Raw genomic sequence first — 25773 nt, forward strand, 5'->3', positions numbered from 1 at the left:
AGTCATTAAGAAGTGTAAGGCGTATGGTATCCCCAAGATCCTGCCGAGATCAGGCCGTCCCTCCAAACTGAATGACCAAGCAAGGAGGAGACTGATCAGAGAGGCCACCAAGAGGCTAATGACAACTTTGAAAGACGTACAGGCCTTTATGGCAAAGACTAGTCACTGTGTGCATGTATGTATATATACATATATATGAAAATTAATAGGCCTCACAATGGATTCACTAGTCCATGAAAAGTGATGGCTGTTCCGGAGACCTAAACTCAAGGGATAACCAACCGATCACTTTTGAGGTAGTAGAAGATTTAATAAAGATGTTTTCTTTCTAAAATAGAAAATGAAAACAAAACACCATGTTTACATTTTTCACTATCTTTCTAGGGTTATTTCAGCAACACTCCACTTTTCTATGGCTTCTACACCAACACAACCATCAATTTGGTCCTGAGGAACAGCCATAACGAGTTTGGAAATGTATCCTCTAATGATGGGGTTGATGCAGGTTACAGCATGCAACTGGCATATCTCTTCACCATCAGTGCTTACCTCTTCATCTCTTCAATCATTTTATTGGTTTGGTGAGTTCACCTTAAAGGGGTTGAAGATATTGTGATGCCAACAGTCTTTTTCATTCATACGCAGCACATGGCTGCCGGGTAGCATCATTGGCTGATGGTGTGGCCGTGCAGGCTGATGGTGTGGCCGTGCAGGCTGATGGTGTGGCCGTGCAGGCTGATGGTGTGGCCATGCAGGCTGATGGTGTGGCCGTGAAGGCTTATGGTGTGGCCGTGCAGGCTGATGGTGTGGCCGTGCAGGCTGATGGTGTGGCCGTGCAGACTGATGGTGTGGCCGTGCAGGCTGATGGTGTGGCCGTGCAGGCTGGTGGTGTGGCCGTGAAGGCTGATGGTGTGGCCGTGCAGGCTGATGGTGTGGCCGTGCAGGCTGATGGTGTGGCCGTGCAGGCTGATAGTGTGGCCGTGCAGGCTGATGGTGTGGCAGTGCAGGCTGATGGTGTGGCCGTGCAGGCTGATGGTGTGGCCGTGCAGGCTGATGGTGTGGCCGTGCAGGCTGATGGTGTGGCCGTGCAGGCTGATGGTGTGGCCGTGCAGGCTGATGGTGTGGCCGTGCAGGCTGATGGTGTGGCGTGCATGCTGATGGTGTGGCCATGCATGCTGATGGTGTGGCCGTGCAGGCTGATGGTGTGGCCGTTCAGGCTGATGGTGTGGCCGTGAAGGCTGATGATGTGGCCGTGCAGGCTGATGGTGTGGCCGTGCAGGCTGATGGTGTGGCCGTGCAGGCTGATGGTGTGGCCGTGCATGCTGATGGTGTGGCCGTGCAGGCTGATGGTCTGGCCGTGCAGGCTGATGGTGTGGCCGTGCAGGCTGATGGTGTGGCCGTGCAGGCTGATGGTGTGGCCGTGAAGGCTGATGTGGCCGTGCAGGCTGATGGTGTGGCCGTGCAGGCTGATGGTGTGGCCGTGCAGGCTGATGGTGTGGCCGTGCAGGCTGATGGTGTGGCCATGCAGGCTGATGGTGTGGCCATGCAGGCTGATGGTGTGGCCGTGCATGCTGATGGTGTGGCCGTGCAGGCTTATGGTGTGGCGGTACAGGCTGATGGTGTGGCCGTGCAGGCTGATGGTGTGGCCGTGCAGGCTGATGCCAGGCCCTCTGCTGGTTAGGACAGGAATGTGTAATTTGGCCATGGTGCCGGTGATGGCTCGCCTACTTTTCCATCAGAACACCATGGGATATTTAATGTCCACCAACGAATCCTGCCAGATGGGATTCCTGTTTAACGTTCAACCGAGGGACGACACACATTGATTACCCTGCCTGTGAAACACCTGAATGACAGTTTATTGCTGGGTCGGGATTCAAACCCAAGCTAGACAGTTTAGAGGTGGGTGTGCGTCCCTCGAGGGCATCCTCTCAGTTATTAATGCAAATAATAATTATTTCAAATGTCATTGGCAACAACAACTTTGACATCTAATAGTAGGTATTTGGAAGGTACCAGCCTCGGTGGTGTAATTGTTCGAGCATCCGCTCCAAACATGGAGGCTGGAGTGTGAGTGTTGAAACCAGGCTGAGTCATACCAAACACATTAAAAAATGCTGGGTGCTGCTTCCTTGCTTGATGTTGAGCATTTAAAAGAATAGATTACGGACAAACAATCACAAGTTGGCATTAGTAGCACATGTTTTGCTGGGCCTAATGGCCTCCTCTTGCGTCAAAGTTCCTTGAAAGGAACGCATTTTACTATTATTATTATTACTCTGCACCAAACCCTCTATAAATGTGGTTCCATCCTTTTTGCAAACATGCAGGACTGATGTTTTCCATTTTATAATTTGCTGTCTCATTGCCCCTGATGGCGCTAGCATGGCAAGGTCCTTCAGCGATAACTATGTGAAGGTGGGCACTGCAGGAACATTCTCACTCAAAGTCTTCACGAGATGGGATTTTAATCTGATGAGCCGCCCTGCGGTACTTCTTGAACAAAGAAACATCGCCACGTCCCTGAAGGTAATTCATTCTCTTATTTGTGCTACAGATATAGTTGATCGCTGTGTAGTTCTACCAGGACACTGGTGGCACAGTAGATTTGTGTCAATATTATTTATGTCTTTCTCCAAATGTCCATGGCAATAAACATCGACTCAAAGTCAAATCCAATTTCACATTTGACAGTATCTCTCTTATTGGTTGGTAATTAAGCCTTCCCCTATATGATAGGGGAGGTTTATGTTGTAGGGTTTGTTTCTACAATTAGTGCCCCCAATTTCTAATGGTACCTTAGAGTTTCTTAGATCCATAGGAGTACTAAACCACCAAATCGGTTTTTCTCCCCCTTTATTTATTTATTTTGGTCCGAAATGGATTTGGTGGATTTGGATTTGGTCTCGTCCGTCTATCCGTGCGTCCGTAACCATATCTCGAAGATGTATGGACCGATTCTGTTCATACTTCGCACAAAGACAATACATGATGGTATACATAAGCACATCATAGTCAGGTTCACTATGTTTTTTCGTTCAAAATTTTGGTAGATGAGCAAAACTATACATTTTTGGAATATTCAGAGCATGAGGAATCCAAAAATTAATGTTTACATTTGCGTAGACACCTTTGCGAAAATGACACTCAGGACAGTGATGAAGATCTGTAAAAGCATATTCCTGAACGGTATAGACCTCGTAGATCCTGTGTATAGGACTTATAGTTCAATCTGATACTACCTATAACTTCCTATAACAACCTATAACTTCAAAGGACTTGCAATATCATGTATTATGTAATAGAGTTATATTGTAGCGGTTACCGCTGGGTTTTCACAATCGCCTTGCACCTATCAAGGACGCGGAGCGATCACCATGCCGGGCTCGTCCATTACGCCCGGGCAGGCTCGCCCTCAACTTGCCAGGCCGCAGCCAGGACGCTCGGCCACGCCCCCTCTCGCCTTTCCTGGGAAAACGCTCCGGGATAATGTGTGTATATATATTGCTGCCCGATAAACGGGCTTTTCAGAGTACCTGAGTGTTTTGTTTGAATAAAGCAACTCGGACGAATTCCAGCTTTTTGTCGCGTCCATTCTTCCGATCGACGTGGGAGCCCGAGCTCCTTCATTGGTGACCTACCGACATGGACACGGCAGTGGCCCTTAAACTGCCTACCTTCTGGGAGGCTCACGCGGCGGTTTGGTTTGCACAGGCGGACTCCCTGTTCGCCCTGCGAGGCATCACGGCCGACGACACCCGCTTCCACCATGTGGTAGCAGCGCTCGGTTCAGCCACCGCGGCCCGCGCCCTGAGCCTCCTCGAGAGCCCGCCAGCCGCTGACAAATACGGCGCGATTAAAAAGCTTCTCCTCGACACTTTCGCCCTCCCATCGGCGGAACCCGCACGGCGCCTGCTCGACCTGCCCGAGCTCGGCGACACGCGCCCTTCCGAGCGAATGGACTACATGCTTTCGCTGCTCGGCGAGCACTCTCTGGCATACCTGTTCCGGGAGCTGTTCCTCCGTCAGCTGCCTAGCCCGGTACGCCTCGTCCTGGCAAGCACGACGATCACGGATCCCCGTGCCCTTGCCAGGGAAGCCGACAAGATCTCCGCCGCAGGCCAGGGCATCGCAGCAGCGACCTGGGGCCCACCGCCGTCCGACGCAACACCCATGGCGCCCGAGCACCCGGCACGGTCGACGACCGAACTGCCGACGCAATTGGCGGCCGCTACACCGAGCCGACCACCTCCAGCACGACGACCGGGGCCTCCACCTGACCAAGCATGGTGTTACTATCATGCCAGGTTCGGACAGAAGGCCCGGACATGCCGACCCCCGTGCACCTTCGGCAGGCCGGGAAACGGCCAGGCCAGCGTTCATTACCAGCCATGAGCGCCAGCCACACGGGCAACTTACTGTTCATCACGGATAAAGCGTCCGGACGGCGCTTCCTGTGTGACACCGGCGCCCAACTGAGCATCATACCCGCCTCTGACCAGGACAGGCAGTCCGCGGTTTGCGGCCCCTCCATGGTTGCGGCCAACGGATCGGCCATCCGCACCTTCGGCCCGCGCAATGTCACCCTCTGCTTCGGCGGCCAACGCTTTGCTTGGACGTTTGTAACCGCAAACGTGCCCATGGCTCTGCTAGGCGCCGACTTCCTCTGCGCACACGGACTGCTGGTGGACATCCAACGGCGTCATTTAATCAACGCCGAAACCTTCAGCTCCCTGGTATGCACATTGAGCAGCTCCGCGCCGACCGAGCTGGCATGCGCCCTCCCGGCGGCGAACGAGTTTGCTCGCCTGCTCACGGAGTTCCCGGCCCTCACGCGGCCGACGTTTTCGGCCGTCGCAGTACGGCATGGGATCGAGCACCACATACCAACCACGGGCCCGCCGGTCTACGCCAGAGCCCGCCGCCTCGACCCAGCCAAGCTCGCCGTGGCCAAAGCCGAGTTCGACGCTTTAGAACACCTCGGCATCGTGCGGCGCTCCGATAGCGTGTGGGCTTCGCCACTACACATCGTCCCAAAGCCAGGGGGCAGCTGGCGCCCATGTGGCGACTACCGCCGCCTTAACGACGCTACCACCCCCGACAGGTATCCGATCCCGCACATCCAAGACTTCTCCGCCCGCCTGGCGGGACGGGTCATTTTTTCGAAAATTGATCTCATACGGGGATATCACCAGGTACCTGTCAGGGCGGCCGACGTCCCTAAAACGGCAGTCATCACGCTGTTCGGCTTATTCGAATTCTTATGGATGCCGTTTGGTCTCAAGAACGCGGCTCAGGCGTTCCAGCGCTTGATGGACGGCGTGCTGCGTGACCTGCCGTTCCTTTTCGTTTACCTGGACGACATCCTCGTCACCAGCACGTCCCGGGCCGAGCACCTCCTCCACCTCCGAACACTGTTCGGGCGCCTCAGCGAGCACGGCCTCATCGTCAACCCGGCCAAATGCCACTTTGGCACGACAGCCGTTGATTTTTTGGGCCACCACATCACCAAGAACGGGGCCGTGCCGCTGCCAACCAAGGTCGAGGCCATCACCACGTTCCCGCGTCCCCGCACCATAAAGGCCCTGCAGGAATTCCTGGGAATGGTGAATTTTTATCACCGCTTCGTGCCCCGCGCTGCTCAACTCATGCGGCCCCTCTACGAAGCCCTCCGGGGCAAGCCGGCCAAGCACGACATCGCCTGGTCCGCAGCAATGGACGCGGCCTTCCAAAGCTCAAAGCGGGCCCTCGCCGACGCAACACTGCTCGCTCACCCGGTGCTCAACGCTCCCATCGCCCTCACCACGGATGCCTCCGACTATGCGGTGGGCGCCGTACATGAGCAATGGGTGAACGGGGTTTGGCAGCCACTCGCCTTTTTCAGCCGGCAGCTCCAGCCGAACGAGCTCAAATACAGCACGTTTGACCGTGAGCTCCTCGGTCTACACCTGGCCGTCCGCCATTTCCGCCACCTCCTGGAGGGCCGACCTTTCACGGCGTTCGTCAACCACAAGCCGTTGGTTTACGCAATGGCCAAGGTCACGGAGCCGTGGTCGGCCCGCCAACAGCGCCACCTCTCCGCCGTGTCGGAGTTTACCACGGACATCCGGCACGTCGCCGGCAAAAACAACGCCGTGGCCGACTGTCTTTCCCGGGCCAGCGCGAACGCGGTCCACCTGGGCGTGGACTTCGCGCTTATGGCGGCGGACCAAACCACCGACACCACGGTGCAAGCCCTCCGGGCGGCGGACACGGACCTCTGCCTGGCCGACATCCCCTTCGCGGACACTGTCCTGCTCTGCGACGTCTCCCAAGGCCAGCCTCGCCCCATCGTGCCCGTCACCTGGCAACGCCGCATCTTCGCCTCCCTCCACGGCCTTTCCCACCCGGGCCGGAAAGCTTCCCAGAAGCTGGTGTCGGCGCGATTCGTCTGGCACGGCCTTCGTCGGGACGTCCGCGATTGGACCAGCACCTGCACAGCCTGCCAATGGGCCAAGGTCCACCGACACACCCAGGCCCCGCTGGCACCTTTCACCGTGCCCGAACGACGTTTCGACCACGTCAACGTGGATCTGGTGGGCCCCCTCCCCCCGTCACGGGGGTTCACACACCTGCTCACCATGGTGGACAGGACCACCAGGTGGCCGGAGGCCGTTCCCCTCGTCTCCACCACCACCGCCGACGTGGCGCAGGCTTTCATCGCCACCTGGGTCGCCCGCTTCGGCGCACCGGCGGACATCTCGTCAGACCGCGGACCACAGTTCACCTCTGAGCTGTGGGGCGTGGTCGCCCGCAACCTGGGGGTCAAGCTCCACCGTACTACGGCCTACCACCCCCAAGCAAACGGGTTGTGCGAGCGATTCCACCGCTCCATGAAGGCCGCGCTCATGGCCGGCCTTCAAGACGGCGGTTGGGCCGACCGGCTGCTGTGGGGCCTTTTGGGCCTCCGCACGGCCCCCAAGGAGGACCTCCAGGCATCCACCGCCGAGCTTGTCTATGGCCAGGCGCTATGCGTCCCGTGCGAATTCGTACCCGACGCTACCAGTCCCTGGTCCGCAGCTCACCAGCGCTCGAACCTCCAGGAGGCCGCCCGACGGTTTGCCCCCGTGCCAACATCCCACCACGGTGACCCCCAGTCCTACGTCCCCCCAGCACTTCGCACAGCGGAGTATGTTTTTGTGCATCACGACGCACATCGGGGGCCACTCCGGCCGCCGTACGACGGGCCCTTCCGGGTCCTGCGACGGGACGACAAGTCGTTCGTCATCGACATCGGCGGCAGGTCGGACCGGATTGCGGTGGACTGCCTCAAGCCGGCGCACGTGGACGTCGACCAACCACCACGGGTGGCCCTTCCGCCGCGGCGAGGCCGCCCCCCCGTCCACGGTGCCCCCCACTCGACCGCCCACCACCACACCGGACCCCCCCCCCCCCCACGACCCGCCAGGGGTCGCTTCGGCCGGGTCATCAGGACCCCCCTCAAATTGACCCTGCCGGTGCAAGTCGATTCTGGGGGGACGTGTGTAGCGGCTACCGCTGGGTTTTCACAATCGCCTTGCACCTATCAAGGACGCGGAGCGATCACCATGCCGGGCTCGTCCAGGACGCCCGGGCAGGCTCGCCCTCAACTTGCCAGGCCGCAGCCAGGACGCTCGGCCACGCCCCCTCTCGCCTTTCCTGGGCAAACGCTCCGGGATAATGTGTGTATATATATTGCTGCCCGATAAACGGGCTTTTCAGAGTACCTGAGTGTTTTGTTTGAATAAAGCAACTCGGTCGAATTCCAGCTTTTTGTCGCGTCCATTCTTCCGATCGACGTGGGAGCCCGAGCTCCTTCAATATCACAAATATAAAGACAATGGTTTTCAATTACCTTTGTTTGTTGCTTTTCTATAATCCTGAGCACTATTTTGAGGCCTTTATTGGATTCCTTGACCCAGAAAACATAGGATTAGCATATTTAATTAAGTCTCTAGGTTGACTAGAAGCCGAGATCGCGCAAAATATGTATTTTATGGCGGCCATTTTCAAAATCCAATATGGCGGCCATGCAGGTGTCTGTGCAAATGCCAACATTGATTTTCAGATTCTCCATGCTCTAAAGATTCCAAAAATGTACAGGTTTGCTAATCCCAAAATTTTGAAAGAAATTATATTTGTTAACATAGTGAACCTGACTATCATTTTGTTTCGTGATGCAATCAAATGTGGCCGACTGGTGGCCATTTTAGTTGTAAAAAAAAAAAAAACCCCGATGTTGAGCACGTCCTCAACCATTTCTCGAACATGCATTTACCGATGTTGCTCAAAACTTCGCAAACAGATAATTAATTATTGCTTACATATGCACGTCATTATCTTTCGAGATGAGATCCAAGATGGCCGACTGACGGCTATTTTGTTACTTAAAGTTTCCCCAACCATTTATGGAACATGCATGGACCAATTTTGTTCAAACTTGGCACAAACACAGCACATGATGGAATACACGTGCATTTCACTTTATTTTGCGACCTGATCAGAGATGGCTGAATGGTAGACTAGCGGCCATTTTAGTTCTAAAAAAACCCGATATTGAACACGTTCTCAACAATTTATCGGACATCTCTTTACTGATATTGTTCAAACTCTGCACACAGATAATGAATGATGGGTTACATATGCACGTAGTCTTTTTTTCGAGATGAGATCCAAAATGGCCGACTCGCCGCCATTTTGTTACTTAAACGTATCCCCAAACATTTATCGACATGCATGGACCGATTTTGTTCAAACCTGGCACAAAGACAACACAAGAGTATATATATATGCAGAAGATTTTGTTTTGTAATCGGACCAAAGATGGCCGACAAATGATTTTGGTATTGTAGCCAAAAGTCATGGGGGCACACAATTTAAATTCAGGATTTTGTCACTTAAAAAGTAAATTATGGAGGTGTATACATCGTGGCCAAAAATATTGGCACCTTTGCACCTTTTTCAAATAATGCTACATTTCTTCCAGAAAATTATTAAAATTAAAAAATATTTTGGTATCCACAAATGTATTTCTTTGCTTCGCAGTGGAACAAAACAAAAAAAGCTGAAAAAACCGAAACCGAAAAACCCTAACCCGAATCCTAAACCTAATATTAGACAAAATCTTAGCTTATTCCACACAGAAATCCTAAAATGGCCCGGACAATATTATTGACACCTTTTAGAAGTTGTTAGAAATAATTAGATTTCAAGCAGGTGATTCTCTTTTACTTTCGAATTGAACTCATCTGTGGTGCAGGTGCCTGCAATATTAAAATCACTCATTCAACCAGTTTGAATGGAGAAACGGAGTCATTCTGCTGTTTTGTGTCACTGTGTGTACCACAATGAGCATGGAGAAAATAAAAAAAACCAGAGAATTGTCTGAGGAGGTCAGGCACAAGATCGTAGCCAAGCATGGACAATTTCAAGGCTACAAGTCCATCTCCAGAGATCTTGATGTTCCTGTGTCCACCATACACAATGTTCTCAGGAAGTTTAAGGCCCATGGCACTCTAGTCAACATCCGTGGACGTGCCTGAAAGAGAAAACCTGATCGAAGTTTGCAGCGAAGGATTGTTCGAATGGTGGAAAAAGCACCTCGATCAACTGCCAAACAGATTCAAGCTGACCTTCAGACACAAGGTACGACAGTTTCAACTTGCACCATCCGTCACCAATTCAATGAAAGGGAGTTCTATGGTAGGAGACCCAGGAGCACCCCATTGCTAAGAAAGCCCGACTTGAGTTTGCTGAAACACACCTGAGAAAGCCAAAATCCTTCTGGGAGAATGTCCTGTGGATAGATGAGACCAAATTAGAGCTTTTTGGTAAAGTACATCATCTCTATGTTTACAGAAAACAAAATGAAGCCCTCAAAGAAAAGAACACCTTCCCTGCAGTCAAGTATGGAGGAGGTTCAGTGATGTTTTGGGGTTGCTGTGCTTCTTCTGGCACTGGGCGCCTTGATTGTGTGCATGGCATCATGAAATCAGGAGATTACCGAGGAATTTTGGAGCGCAATGATCAACCCAGTGTCAGAAAGCTGGGTCTCCGTCGAAGGTCATGGGTCTTGCAGCAGGACAATGACCCCAAACACACTTCAAAAAGCACCCAGGAATGGTTCAAAACAAAACGCTGGACTGTTCTGAAGTGGCCAGCAATGAGTCCAGATCGAAATCCCATTTAACACGTGGGGAGATCTGAAAACAGCAGTTGGGAGAAAGCACCCTTCAAATCTGGGAGAACTGGATCAGTTTGCACAAGAAGAGTGGGCCAAACTACCAGTAGAGAGGAGTATGAAGCTCATTCATGGCTATAGGAAGCGCTTGTCTGCAGTTATTTTTTCCAAAGGCTGTGCTACCAAATATTAAGTCTCGGGTGTCAATAATTTTGTCAATTCCTTTCTTTTCATTTTCTGATTTAAAAGGATATATTAAGTTCTGAATCAAAAACAAAAGTTCTGTAATATTAACAGTGAAATATAGAACTGTGGAGACCAAATACTTTCGTCAATTTCAACTTATTTTTAGAGAAAATTGTGAGTTATTTGAGAATAATGCAATGGTGCCAATATTTTTGGCCACGACTGTAGAATTTTCTAAGTGATTCTTCACCTTTGGGAGATAGGGCTACAAACTATATGTAGCAGGATATCTCAAAAAGTTGTGAACAGATGATTTTGATTAAATGTGATTCTGCATTGTGATTTTCTGGTCTATTCTCCACGCATGGCTTGCGGACTCCACACAAGTATTTGGTCTCCACGCAAGTATTTAATCTCCACGCATGGCTTGCGGACGTCCTCTCTGGTTATAGTCAACGTGTGGCCCTGACTGGATTTCTCTCATCTCCTCTTCCGGTTCAGGCTGGAGTTCCCCAAGGCAGTGTTCTGGGCCCTGTGCTTTTTCTGGTCTTCATCAATGATCTCTCCGACTCTCTGGAACATCCTCTCTATCTCTTTGCTGATGACTCCACTCTCTGCCGCTCCATACCTCATCCCTCAGATCGGCAGTCTGCAGCCTCCTCATTCTCTGCAGACCTGGACAAAATCACAGACTGGTCAAACAAGTGGAACATGTCTTTCAATCCTGACAAATCTCACACTCTTACTATGTCTCTCCGAAAAGACCGTCTGGACAACCCTCCCATCGACTTTCTCAACAATCCTCTCCAAGAAGTTCTGTCACTCAAGCTCTTGGGTCTCACTATCTGCCATGATCTTTCCTGGGAAAACCACATTTCCAAGCTGGCTTCCAATGCCAGTCGCCGACTAGTCATCCTCCATCATGCGAAGTCCTTCCTTGGCACACCTGAGCTCCTCACCACATACAAGGCTTTCATCCGCAGCTCAATGGAATACTGCTCTCCCCTCTGGGCTGGTGCTCTTGCCTCACACCTAGCTCAGCTTCACGCTGTTGAAACCAAAACTTTCAGAATCATTGGAATCTCCCGCGATGAATCTGATTGTGAGGGCCTTTCACTCACTCACCACAGGCAGGTTAGTGGTCTTTTTGTCTTCTACCGACTCCTCTCTGGCCTTGTCCCCCCACACCCCCCAGCCCTGTCTGTGCTCTGTCCCCCAAATACTTCTACAGGTCGCACAAGATCTGCCAGCAACCCTCTTCTGGTGAAACTGCCAAAATCAACACTCTCTACTCACCTTCACTCCTTTATTCCTCTTTTCTCCCACTTCTGGAACAAACTCCCTCACTTCCTTCAATCCCACTCCTCCCTCCAGATCTTTAAAACAGCTGTTCACCACCATCTCTTATCTTCCCCCATCCAAAACCTTGATCTTTTCTACCCCCATAAATTCACCCCAGATCCACTTTTCTGAAATACTGATTTCTTTCCTGGAAGTCGTAGCTGTGTCCATGTTTTTTTTTTGTTTTTTTTAAACCTCTCCCATCCTCCCCTTTCCCATGCCACCTCCACCCAAGCCCTCTCCCTCCCACAGATCTCCCGATGTCCCTGCTCTCAAATGTTGTACTCGTGTGCTTCTCCCTCTCTCCCCATCTTGTCTCCCACTCCCTTTATTTTGTCTTATGTGTCGGTTTTTTTTTGTCATTAGTGTTAGCTCTTACACGAGCCTCGATCTTGTAAAGAAAAAAAACAAACAAAAAAAACCTGGAGATACAAAACGAAAAGTGTTCACCTGGTGGAGGTATGCTCTCTACTGAGTGCCGTTCGTGTTCATTGTGTGTCTATGTCAGGCTACAGACTTGATGACCAATCATAATCACGTGGATTTGATGCACTTTATGCTTTTGCAGGAAATGTTGTCTGAAAGTCGCACCAAAGAACACTCCCCGTGGGTTGACTTTGTAAACAAACTCACCGTACAACCTGCTATTTGGCTTATCTACTTGGGGACTGCATTGGGCTGCTGTTCAGCCATATTTTTCCTCTATGAGAAATCAGAAAAGGTACGAATTGTATACTTATTATAAACTCAAATGCAAGGCAGTTCATATATGCCATGTCAATATATATATATATATGTACATCATCCTTAAATTATCAATTTGGTGACTGTCTGACCACCACGATTCATTCGGTTGTTACTTATCCAATCTCAAGCATACTTGACAGGAGGACTAAGGGCCACACGATGGAGGTAGATAGAGATAGATAGAGATAGATAGTGATAGATAGAGATAGGTAGAGATATATAAAGATAGATATAGATATAGATAGATAGAGATAGATAGAGATAGATAGATAGATAGAGATATATAGAGATAGATAGTGATAGATAGAGATAGGTAGAGATAGATAGAGATAGATAGATAGAGATAGATAGAGATAGATAGATAGATAAAGATAGATAGAGATATATAGAGATAGATAGTGATAGACAGAGAGAGATAGAGATCGATAGAGATAGATAGAGATATATATAGAGATATATAGAGATATATAGAGATATATAGAGATATATAGAGATATATAGAGATATATCGAGATAGATAGAGATATATAGAGATATAGAGAGATATATAGAGATATATAGAGCTAGATAGAGCTAGATAGAGCGAGATAGAGATAGATAGAGATAGAGATAGATAGATAGATAGAGCTAGATAGAGCTAGAGAGATATATATAGAGATCGATAGATAGAGATACATAGAGATAGCTAGAGATAGATAGAGATAGACAGAGATAGATAGAGATAGATAGATAGATAGAGATAGATAGAGATAGATAGAGCTAGAGAGAGATAGATAGAGATCGAATAATAGAGATACATAGAGATAGAGATAGATAGAGATAGATAGAGATAGACAGAGATAGACAGAGATAGATAGAGATAGCTAGAGATAGCTAGAGACGGACAGAGATAGACAGAGATAGAGATAGATAGAGATAGATAGAGATATATAGAGATATATAGAGATAGATAGAGATAGCTAGAGATAGACAGAGATAGACAGAGATAGATAGAGATAGGTGGAGATAGATAGAGACATATAGAGATATAATAGAGTTATAATAGAGATATATAGAGATATATAGAGATATATAGAGATAGATAGAGATAGATAGAGGTAGATAGAGAAAGATCGAGACATATAGAGATATATAGAGATATATAGAGATATATAGAGACATCTAGAGCTCTATAGAGATATATAGAGATATATAGAGATATATAGAGATATATAGAGATATATAGAGATATATAGAGATATACAGAGATATATAGAGATATATAGAGATATATAGAGATATATAGAGATACATAGAGCTAGATAGAGATATATAGAGATATATAGAGCTAGATAGAGCTAGATAGAGATAGATAGAGATAGATAGAGATAGATAGAGCTAGAGAGAGATAGATAGAGATCAATAGATAGAGATACATAGAGATAGCTAGAGATAGATAGAGATAGATAGATAGATAGATAGATAGAGATAGATAGAGATAGATAGAGCTAGAGAGAGATAGATAGAGATCGATAGATAGAGATACATAGAGATAGATAGAGATATATAGAGATAGCTAGAGATAGACAGAGATAGACAGAGATAGACAGAGATAGATAGAGATAGCTAGAGACGGACAGAGATAGACAGAGATAGACAGAGATAGAGATAGATAGAGATAGATAGAGATATATAGAGATATATAGAGATATATAGAGATAGATAGAGATAGCTAGAGATAGACAGAGATAGACAGAGATAGAGATAGAGATAGATAGAGATAGATAGAGATAGATAAAGATAGATAGAGACATATAGAGATATATAGAGATATATAGAGATATATAGAGCTAGATAGAGATATATAGAGATATATAGAGATATATAGAGATATATAGAGATAGATAGAGATATATAGAGATATATAGAGATATATAGAGATATATAGAGATATATCGAGATATATCGAGATATATAGAGATATATAGAGATAGATAGAGATAGATAGAGATATATAGAGATATATAGAGATATATACAGATATATAGAGATATATAGAGATAGATAGAGATATATAGAGATAGATAGAGATATATAGAGACATATAGAGACATATAGAGACATATAGAGACATATAGAGATATATAGAGATATATAGAGATATATAGAGATACATAGAGCTAGATAGAGATATATAGAGATCTATAGAGATATATAGAGATATATAGAGATACATAGAGCTAGATAGAGCTAGATAGAGCTGGATAGATATAGATAGATAGATAGATAGAGCAAGATAGAGATAGATAGAGATAGATAGATAGATAGATAGAGCTAGATAGAGATAGATAGAGCTAGATAGAGATAGATAGAGATAGATAGAGATAGAAAGAGCTAGAGAGAGAGAGATATATAGAGATAGATAGAGATAGATAGATAGAGACAGATAGATAGAGATAGAGATAGAGATATAGATAGATAGAGATAGATAGAGATAGCTAGAGATAGACAGAGATAGACAGAGATAGACAGAGATAGACAGAGATAGATAGATAGAGATAGAGATAGATAGAGATAGATAGAGATAGAGATAGATAGATCGAGAGATAGAGATAGACAGAGATTGACAGAGATAGACAGAGATTGACAGAGATAGACAGAGATAAACAGAGATAGACAGAGATTGACATAGATAGACAGAGATAGAGATAGATAGAGATAGCTAGAGATAGCTAGAGATAGACAGAGATAGACAGAGATAGATATAGATGGAGATAGACAGAGATAGACAGAGATAGATAGAGATAGATAGATAGAGATAGAGAGATAGATAGAGATCGATAGATATAGATGGAGATAGAGATTATAGAGATAGATAGAGATAGATAGAGGTAGATAGAGGTAGATAGAGATAGATAGAGAGAGAGAGAGAGACATGAAGTTATTAATGAATGAATTTACAAGTGCAATAATGATCAGGAGTCCTGTACCTGATGCTCCCCCTCTCTCTTCATTAACGGTATGGACCTCAAACATCCGGGGCCTTCGCTCAAACCTGACTGATCTCTCCATACAGGTTGCTTCTGACAATCCAGACTTGATCTGCTTAACAGAGACTTTCCTCCCTCAAGATGTCTCTGATTCCTTAATATCTCTTCCTGGTTACTCCCTCCTCCGGTATGATAGACCTGAGCCTCGGCCTGGTGGTGGGGTGGCTATCTTTATCAAAAACTCTCTTCCTCACTCTCCTTGCACTGCCCTCTTTCCTCCTCACCCCCAGGAGTACCTCTGGCTACGGCTTCCTCTCCGCTCCCACCTTTTGTTCATATGTGTTCTGTACCGTCCCCCAAACAGTGATGACTCCATCTACATTTCACTGTCTGACAACATGGACCAACTTCTATCCACTCATCCCAACTCTCTCTTCCTCATATGTGGTGACTTCAACTGTCATCATGCCACCTGGTTGGGTGTGGGTTCCTCTCTCACCAGTCATGGCACCTCAGCAAAGGACTTCTGTGACTCACTGGGATTGACACAATCTGTCAATTTCCCGACCCGGATCTCAGCCAATGGAGTATCTTCTCTTCTAGACTTGGTTATGACAAACTTCCCTGCGAATGTCTGCTGCTCTTCTTCTGCTCCAATCGGTTCTTCTGATCATGTGCTTGTCAAAGTGGACATCTCTCTGGCCATTCTCAGAGAGCCTCCTCAGCGTCGACGAGTCTGGCATTTCACTCAGGCCGACTGGGACGGTCTTCAAGCAGCCATCAATCGTCTGGATTGGTCTCCCATCTCCACTGCCTCTGACATCAATTCTTCCTGGGAATTCTTCCAAAGCAAACTGATCTCTCTCATGCACAGATTTATCCCATCTCGCCTTCAGTTGTCTTACCCTTCCTCCCGTCCATGGTACACTTAATCTTGTGGTGAGGCAGTTGCCCTGAAACAACTTGCCTTTGCCTCTTGGAAGGCTAATCCAACTGAAGGCAATCTCAGTTCCTTCCACCAAGCTCGGAACAAGTGTGTGTCTACCCTCAGGAGTGCCAGGAAGCACTATCTCTCCTCACTCAAGAATGAACTCTCAAACCTGTCTCCTTCCTCCAAATCCTGGTGGCGTCTGGTCAAATCCGTTTCTGGTGTTTGTTCCCCCTCCATCCCCTCCCTTACCTCAAATGGCCACACAGTTGACATCGCACGTGACAAAGCCGAATGCCTCAACTCTGTGTTTGCCTCAAAATCCTTAGTCCCAAACCCATCTCTCTCTGTTCCCACCTTTCCCAGTCGAACCCAACTGCTCCTGAACTCTGTGTCCTTCTCTCCTGACAAGGTGGAGGAGTTTTTGTCAAACCTCGACTCTGATTCTGCAACTGGACCAGACGGCATCAGCCCACGGGTCCTAAAATCCTGCTCTGCCGCTCTATCTCACCCTCTCTCTGTTCTTTTCACCCTATCCTTTGCTCAAGGTCATCTGCCAGCATCCTGGAAATCAGCTAACATTACCGCTTTACACAAAAAAGGTGCAAAAACAGATCCTTGCAACTACAGACCAATCAGCCTGCTCCCAATTATCAGCAAAGTCATGGAATCCATCATTGCTTCGGATATGAAATCTTTCCTCTTCTCCAATGGCTTGATCTCTGATCATCAATTTGGTTTCAGACCAGGTCACTCTACTCTGGACATGCTGCTTCTGCTGTCTCAACAATGGATGGAGGTCCTCAATGCCAAACAGGAAATCAGAGCTGTCTCCCTTGACATATCACGTGCCTTCGATACGGTCTGGCACCCAGCTCTGCTCACCAAACTCTCCTCCTATGGTATCCATGGAAATCTCCATGCATGGCTTGCGGACTTCCTCTCTGGTCGTAGTCAACGTGTAGCCCTGAATGGATTTCTCTCATCTCCCCTTCCTGTTCAGGCTGGAGTTCCCCAAGGCAGTGTCCTGGGCCCTGTGCTTTTTCTGGTCTTTATCAATGATCTCTCCGACTCTCTGGAAAATCCTCTCTATCTCAAAATGGACAGATAGACTGATGGCTGATGACTCCACTCTCTGCCGCTCCATTCCTCTTCCCTCAGATCGGCAGTCTGCAGCCTCCTCACTCTCTGAAGACCTGGACAAAATCACAGACTGGTCAAACAAGTGGAACATGTCTTTCAATCCTGACAAATCTCACTCTCTTACTATGTCTCTCCGAAAAGATCGACTGGACAACCCTCCCATCTACTTTCTCAACAATCCTCTCCAAGAAGTTCTGTCGCTCAAGCTTTTGGGTCTCACTATCTGCCATGATCTTTCTTGGGGAAACCACATTTCCAAGCTGGCCTCCAAAGCCAGTCGCCGACTGGGCATCCTCCGTCGTGCGAAGTCCTTCCTCGGCACACCTGAGCTCCTCACCACATACAAGGCTTTCATCCGCAGCTCAATGGAATACTGTTCTCCCCTATGGGCTGGTGCTCCTGCCTCACACCTGGCTCGGCTTCACGCTGTTGAATCCAAAGCTTTCAAAATCATTGGATTCTCCCGCGATGAAGCTATCTCTGAGGGCCTTTCACTCACTCACCGCAGGCAGGTAGGTGGTCTTTCTGTCTTCTACCGACTCCTCTCCGGCCTTGCTCCCCCAGCTCTCTCTGTGCTCTGTCCCCCAAATATTCCTACAGGTCGCACAAGATCTGCCAGCAACCCTCTGATGGTTAAACTGCCGAAATCTCGGCTCTCTGCTCACCTTCACTCTTTCATTCCTCTTTTCTCCCGCCTCTGGAACAAACTCCCACACTCCCTTCAATCCCACTCCTCCCTCCAGGTCTTTAAAACAGCTGTTCACCACCATCTCTTATCTTCCCCCATCCAAAACCTTGATCTTTTCTACCCCCACTAATTCACCCCAGATCCACCTTGTTTGAAATTCCAACTTCTTTCCTGGAAGTCCTGGCAGTGTCCATATGTTTATACCTCTCCCACCCCCCCCCCCCCTTCACATGCCTCCCCCCCAAAGCCCTCTCCCTCCCACAGATCTCTCGATGTCTCCATGTCTCTCGGTCCCTGCTCTCAAATGTTGTGTTTGTGTCCTTCCCCCTCTCTCCCCATCTTGTCTACCGCTCCCGATGTTATTTGTTTTATGTGTCTGTTTGTCTTTCTGTGTGATTAATGTTCGCTCTTTCACGAGCCTCGATCTTGTATACAAAAAAAAGAAAAAAAAAAAAAAAAAAGGAGTTTTACCAAAAATTGTAAGATTCCACCAGAAGATGGATTTTAGAAAATGAACTAGAAATTGCATCCGAAAATGCAAAGCCTGTCCGCGCATCCGCTTTGTATTCGGATTTGTCCATATGCTAAATTTGACGTTACATTTTCAATGTTCTCCTGCAGTTGGAGAGTCAGGATGATAAAGCCTGGAAATCCGAAGCAGGACTCCTTGTTCTACCAACCATAATCTCTTTCTTCAATATGGTTCTGCCCCTGCTGTATTCCAGACTGGCAGGTCTGGAGGGGTACCGCTCGCCTGTCAATCGGGTCTACGTTACACTCGTACGGTCAGTCTGGTCCCAGAAACAAAACGGACCATTGCACTTTTAAAGACAAAATGTTTGCCTGGGAAACCTACCTGTCTACTACTACATTTTTACCCCACGCATGCGAAGCTAAAAGCGCGGTTAAGCAATTGGGTCACTCCAGTCTGTCTGCCTGTGTACAAACGTCAGTTTATGATCAACGGACAACTCTATTTCAATTGAATGTTATATTTTGAACACAAATCAGAATATTTAATCGGAAAACAAACCTGTACTTCATCAGTACTTTTGCTCTGAATTCATCCCAATCACACATGCGCAGAGAGGTGCGAGGTATTTTTTTTACTCTATCTGCTTGGTCGTCAAACAAAATTGAAAATCATTCCAAACAAGAAACTTACGGTCGTTATGCCTTCGCTGACAAAGTCGCTGTTTGCCTGGGAAATGTTTGCCTGGGAAATTCAGGTTGTCCGTCCTGTTGTCCATCCATCCGTGCATCCGTGATAGGATTGTCCGCTATAGGCTGGACGGATCCAAGTCAAACTTGGTACAAGTCTGTATAATGATGCAACAACAAACTGATTAGATTATGGGGTCAAGAGGTCAAAGGTCTTAGGTCCCGTTAGGTACAAATTATGTTACCACGCTAGCTTGTGAACCAGTGATGGGATTTTGACCAACTTGGTATAAGTATATTTTGGCACATTTGTAGGGGACTGAGTGGGAGAGGGATAAGGTGTAGAGATTACCTTAGTACAATTAGAAATGTAGAGAGTAGTCTGCACCGTGTTTGAATAGCTTGCCAATGTCCATGTAATAAGCAGAGATACGTCAAATTAAGGATTGTCTTGTTTGAACGTGCACCATGGCGTTTGGTATTAAACAGTTATGGGTTAACGTGAAGGAAACTTGTGTAAAGCCTCTTGTAATCGCCCGGGTTAGGGGGAGGGGGGACTGGGTGGGGCTTAGGAGAGAGGAGGTGGAGTGATGAACGTCTCCTGATGGGGGCGGAGCTATAAACGCCTTCGAGGGTGTACGGAGAACCAAGGGAAGGAGTTAGAGTCGCGCTGGTTCAGTGCGCTGGAGGGAGGGGGTAAAATAAAGCACATTGAGGCGAATCGTGAGTGTAATGGTCGAGCCTGAGGAGAGCGTCTGGTGTCTTGGTTGTGCTCTGAGGATAATTTAATCATGCCAGACGGTTTAAAGTTTTACCTCGCGTGAGGAACGGAGTGCTTGTGCTTGTATGCCCGTGTTCCTGCCTTCGCCATGTGCTTGTTTCGTCTCCCCCTTGCCTGCATCATCATCCTGCCTCTCCGTCCTCTCACCTGATTCGTGGCTGCTTAACACTGCCTCAGCCTTCGACCTACCACAACATGGCTAAGCCCACCTTGTTCTCGTTCCCCTCCCCGTCTGTGGTCAAATCTGGAATGTGGCGCTGTAGGTTTTGTAGTTCTTTTGTATGTAGATATTTATTGAATTTATCTTGCCTCGTTACTTATTTGTTTCGGGAAATAAACCCGTTTGTTTTAAAAGATATAAAGTTCTCATGTGTCTGCTCACATTCCGGTGTGCGCACAAGGCCGCCATTAATTGACGCAGTCCAGCGAGTAAAGCAGTCTGGTCCATCAGTTCAGTGGCCGTTGTTAATCAGCCCTGAACACGACAATATTATGATGCAAAGATGTACTGATTAGATTTCGGCATCAAGAAGTCAAAGGTCATGTCGGGTAAAAATGTGATACTTGAGAACAGCTGAATGGATTTAAATCAATCTTAGTACAAATATTATAATGATGAAATAATGCAGGTGGAGGCATATCGGTGACGTCACGATGTCGAAGAGTTATTTAGCCGAAGTTATTTAGCAGCGACGTCAGAATAAATTATTTAGCCAAAGTCTGTCATGATCCAGCTGTCCACGTCTGTCCTTCAAATGAACGAAGCACGAATTTGTAAAGGTGCCGGAAATAACTCATTAGCCCATCCCCTGAGCAGCAGGAGACAGGGTTTGTAATCACTTCTGTGTGTCTGTCTGTGGGTGTGTCTGTCTGGGTGTAACTTTTTTACCATTCCAGTTTTCTCATCAAATTTGTCTGTCTGGGTGTAACTTTTTTACCATTCCAGTTTTCCATTCAAATTTGTGTCTGTCTGGATGTAACCTTTTTACCATTCCAGTTTTCTCATCAAATTTGTGTGTCTGGGTGTAACTTTTTTACCATTCCAGTTTTCTCATCAAATTTGTGTGTGTCTGGGTGTAACTTTTTTACCTTTCCAGTTTTCTCATCAAATTAGTGTGTGTCTGGGTGTAACTTTTTTACCATTCCAGTTTTCTCATCAAATTTGTGTGTGTCTGGGTGTAACTTTTTTACCTTTCCAGTTTTCTCATCAAATTTGTGACTGTCTGGATGTAACTTTTTTACCATTCCAGTTTTCTCATCAAATTTGTGACTGTCTGGATGTAACTTTTTTACCTTTCCAGTTTTCTCATCAAATTTGTGACTGTCTGGATGTAACTTTTTTACCTTTCCAGTTTTCTCATCAAATTAGTGTGTGTCTGGGTGTAACTTTTTTACCATTCCAGTTTTCTCATCAAATTTGTGTGTGTCTGGGTGTAACTTTTTTACCTTTCCAGTTTTCTCATCAAATTTGTGACTGTCTGGATGTAACTTTTTTACCATTCCAGTTTTCTCATCAAATTTGTGACTGTCTGGGTGTAACTTTTTTTTACCATTCCAGTTTTCTCATCAAATTTGTGTCTGTCTGGGTGTAACTTTTTTACCATTCCAGTTTTCTCATCAAATTGGTGTCTGTCTGGATGTAACTTTTTTACCTTTCCAGTTTTCTCATCAAATTTGTGACTGTCTGGGTGTAACTTTTTTTTACCATTCCAGTTTTCTCATCAAATTTGTGTGTGTCTGGGTGTAACTTTTTTACCATTCCAGTTTTCTCATCAAATTGGTGTCTGTCTGGATGTAACTTTTTTACCATTCCAGTTTTCTCATCAAATTTGTGACTGTCTGGGTGTAACTTTTTTTTACCATTCCAGTTTTCTCATCAAATTTGTGTCTGTCTGGGTGTAACTTTTTTTACCATTCCAGTTTTCTCATCAAATTTGTGACTGTCTGGGTGTAACTTTTTTTACCATTCCAGTTTTCTCATCAAATTTGTGACTGTCTGGGTGTAACTTTTTTACCATTCCAGTTTTCTCATCAAATTTGTGTCTGTCTGGGTGTAACTTTTTTTACCATTCCAGTTTTCACATCAAATTTGTCTGTCTGGGTGTAACTTTTTTTACCATACAAGTTTTCTCATCAAATTTGTGTCTGTCTGGGTGTAACTTTTTTACCATACAAGTTTTCTCATCAAATTTGTGTCTGTCTGGATGTAACTTTTTTACCATTCAAGTTTTCTCATCAAATGTTCACCAAAACTTCATTATGATAATACGGAGAAAGCAAATTTATAATTTTATCGAAAGGTCAAAAGGTCAGCGTCACCTAAAATCATCAATTTTCATCGAATTGACCTGAAATTTTAAGAATTTGCAAATTGGGTCACCGACTTGGTTCACCAATCAAAAGCAACAAGCCGATTTTTTTTTCGATCAAAAGGTCAAAAGTCAAAGCTGCATAAAATCATCAATTTTCCTTTTGTATTAAAAAAAAGCTGTTTTCGTTATATTGAGTATACAGAAGAAGAAGAAGAGGAGGAAGAAGAAGACTGAATACAAACGGACGCAGACGGGCTTTGCATTTTCACATGCTTTCTCGTTTTATCCGTAAGGGTTCCGGCAATAATTCAAGTTTGTACCTGTTGCTGCGTTTGAAACACGGAATCAACTGCTGAAATCTATCTATCCGGATTCTTCCCGCCATCTTTGTTCCATTCACATTTTTTCCTACTTTTTCATATTTCTCTTTATTCATTCTAATTCTTGCCTTTTCTTTATTTCTCTCTTTCTTTATTAATCTACCTTAGGGGAAGTTAATTCTTGCAGAATTTTTTTCTGTAAGGTTCACTTGGCTGGGTGGGTTTGAGGGTTGTGGAGTAGCAACTGAAACCCGAATCCTATCCAGGTTCCTCCTGATGACTCCATCTTTGCGTTTTACTTATTCGATTTTAGTGTAGCAGCATAGCAAACCTGTTGTGCATTTTGTGATACAAGCACCAAATTTGGCACAAATGTACATTAATATGTTGCGAACATTTTCAGATATTGGGCCACTTGAAATTCCGTAATTTTTTTTTTCAAATTTTTTCAAATTTCGTAATTTCAAATTTTTCGGGTGACACCGTCACAATTTCGGTCTTCGAGGCCGGCCGATATAGTGGGGCGGCTTAGCCCAAATATTCAAAAGAATTGTGCATTTTGTGATACAAGCACCAAATTTGGCACAAATGTACATTAATATGTTGCGAACATTGTGTGGTCAGCAATGAAGACGAGAGTCTGAATTACATGTATGCAAAAGACCTTGTGAACCAGTGAAGCAAATACACGGGTAAGCATGAATTAAATCTAGGGCATGATATAATTTCCATGATGTTTACCTCTACACTCAATGGTGGAAGGAGGTAATGTTTTGATCCCAGCTTGTCTGTATGTCTGTTTGTCTGTTAGTCCACAAAATTCCAGACAAAGCTTGTAGTAGTGGTAGTTGTAGTGGTAGTGGTGATAACAGAAATTGTTATATAGAACTGAACTTATATTATTATTATATGCAGAAAATAACTTCATTTCTATATGCCCTGCAGTGGACAGGTTAATTGGTTTATGCACTGAAGGGGTCACCCTGGTGTGCACTGCTGTGTTCTGCCTCACTGAGTTGTTCAGGTATGATGTACTCAGCACAAGCTTCCGGTCGGCCCGGAGGTGGGGGTGCGGGGCCTGTCACGGAACGTCAAAACAAACGGCCTGCCGGGGCCGCCCAAAAGTCGGGCGTGAGGGGCGCGTCCACTAATGGAACGCCTCTCGCTTCCCAGATCGAGGGCCACGTGGTCAGGAGAACCTCGTCCCTTCCGGTCACACTTTGCCTATCGGCCGGCCTCGAAGACCGAAATTGTGACGGTGTCACCCGAAAAATTTGAAATTACGAAATTTGAAAAAATTTGAAAAATAAAATTACGGAATTTCAAGTGGCCCAATATCTGAAAATGTTCGCAACATATTAATGTACATTTGTGCCAAATTTGGTGCTTGTTTCACAAAATGCACAATTCTTTTGAATATTTGGGCTAAGCCGCCCCACTATTTCTCTGACTCCAACGCAGCATTCGGTTATCCGTTTGACCACCTACTCTTCGTGAAATGCACCGTTGGATCTGTAATATCCACCAATAAAAGCTAGCAGATGGTAGATGATACAAATACTAGATGACACGAGAGACTTCCGGCTTGACATCCATCTGAGGGATGGTACACTTTTTGGAATACAGCTCTGCTTTTGACAAAATATTTTCCTTATTTTACAGGAACATAATTCTGAAAATGTTCATCATTGCTGGGTTGTTTTACCATTGGTTACAGAAGCTCTCGGTGGAACCCAATCAGGTATTTACTTATTTCAGAATGGTTTGGGAATGTATTCCTATATACTGATTATTTTTTATCCTCGAGAAGTTGTGTGCATTATAAAAGTATATTTCATTCATCCATTGCCCTTTAGTGATTCTTCTTCCTTCTCACCCTCCCTCTCCCATCAAGTGCTGGGAGACAACAATGGGACAGCAGTTGTACAGACTTGTCGTGATGGACTTTCTGTTCCTAATTTTTGACACCGTTCTAATCGAGTACATATTTGGGTAAAGACAAGACATTTTATTAATAGCAGTACGGTTCGAGGTCGACATGGACTTTTTATTGTAGAAAGTGTAAAAACAAGTTAATTGCTCAAACCTTTTTGAGCAAATTATACAGGAAGTTGCACTACCCTGGCCAAACCCAAGATGGCGGCCATCACATCTGCTGCAGAGCAGAAGTGTATCATTAAGTTCCATCTAAGGAGAACCTCAAAATACAGTAGTTGAATTTCAAGAGACCGATGTCTGTACAAGATGTCGATGCATGTTTTTCACCTTATGTTTGCATATCACATATTTGAGTTTAAAATGGTCATGAAATGATGAGCGATCTTGAGCATTCTCACGCACAAAGCAACTTATTTCTCTTAAGCGAACACTAAATGTGTCGAATACTTAATTTTAAAGAAATGCCATATTACTGTGAATGTTGGAGACATGCCGGCTTATTTGATGGGAAATTGGAGAAAAATCAGATGTCAATGGTGGAAGTGTGAAAACAATCGTTCATCCTCACTTGCAATTAAATAAGGTTAGTGTAGTGCAACATCAGTACCAAAGGACCTAACGTTTGATCAAATTGCAACTTGTGTGATAATTGCAACAGAGCTGCTGGAATACTACCAGAGGGATAGAGGTGATTTATTTAAAATGACATCTTACAAGGCCTGGATCCATCATTTGATGCCAAAGTCAAACAAAGCCAGCATGGGGTCCACTACACCGAGACATTCTTGGTCCACACCGCAAAAAAAAAAGGCTCAGCCATCAGCTGGAAAGGTTATGGCAAGTGTTTTGGAACCTTCCCAGTTTCATTCACATGGAATGACTTGAATGTGGGAAAGCCATCAATGCACAATATCCCAGTGACTTGTCATACGATTAAGCGAGACAAGTTGTTTCAGTCTAGGATGTAGACTTTTGCCATCTTAGGGTGTGACTTTACTGCACGATAATACTTGCCTTCATCTATTATTTTGCTTGCCATAATATCTAGAACATATCAGGAT

The 25773-nt window shown here is 46.0% G+C and overlaps 1 protein-coding gene across 8 annotated transcripts in view; it reads left to right on the plus strand.

The window, feature by feature from the left end:
* LOC137433858 (transmembrane channel-like protein 6) overlaps positions 1–25773 on the plus strand; it is a 95336-nt gene that overhangs the window by 52231 nt on the left and 17332 nt on the right. For all 8 annotated transcript variants that reach the window (XM_078786011.1, XM_078786014.1, XM_068126265.2 and 5 more), the window contains 6 exons: positions 385–581; positions 2385–2529; positions 12294–12446; positions 18822–18985; positions 24437–24515; positions 24669–24766. In XM_078786011.1, the coding sequence (XP_078642137.1) occupies positions 385–581; positions 2385–2529; positions 12294–12446; positions 18822–18985; positions 24437–24515; positions 24669–24766 (836 nt within the window). The remainder of the gene's footprint in view (positions 1–384; positions 582–2384; positions 2530–12293; positions 12447–18821; positions 18986–24436; positions 24516–24668; positions 24767–25773) is intronic.

This window comes from Myxine glutinosa, chromosome 10 (assembly GCF_964187855.1).
Source record: "Myxine glutinosa chromosome 10, kmMyxGlut1.1, whole genome shotgun sequence".
Taxonomy (NCBI): Eukaryota; Metazoa; Chordata; class Myxini; order Myxiniformes; family Myxinidae; genus Myxine; species Myxine glutinosa.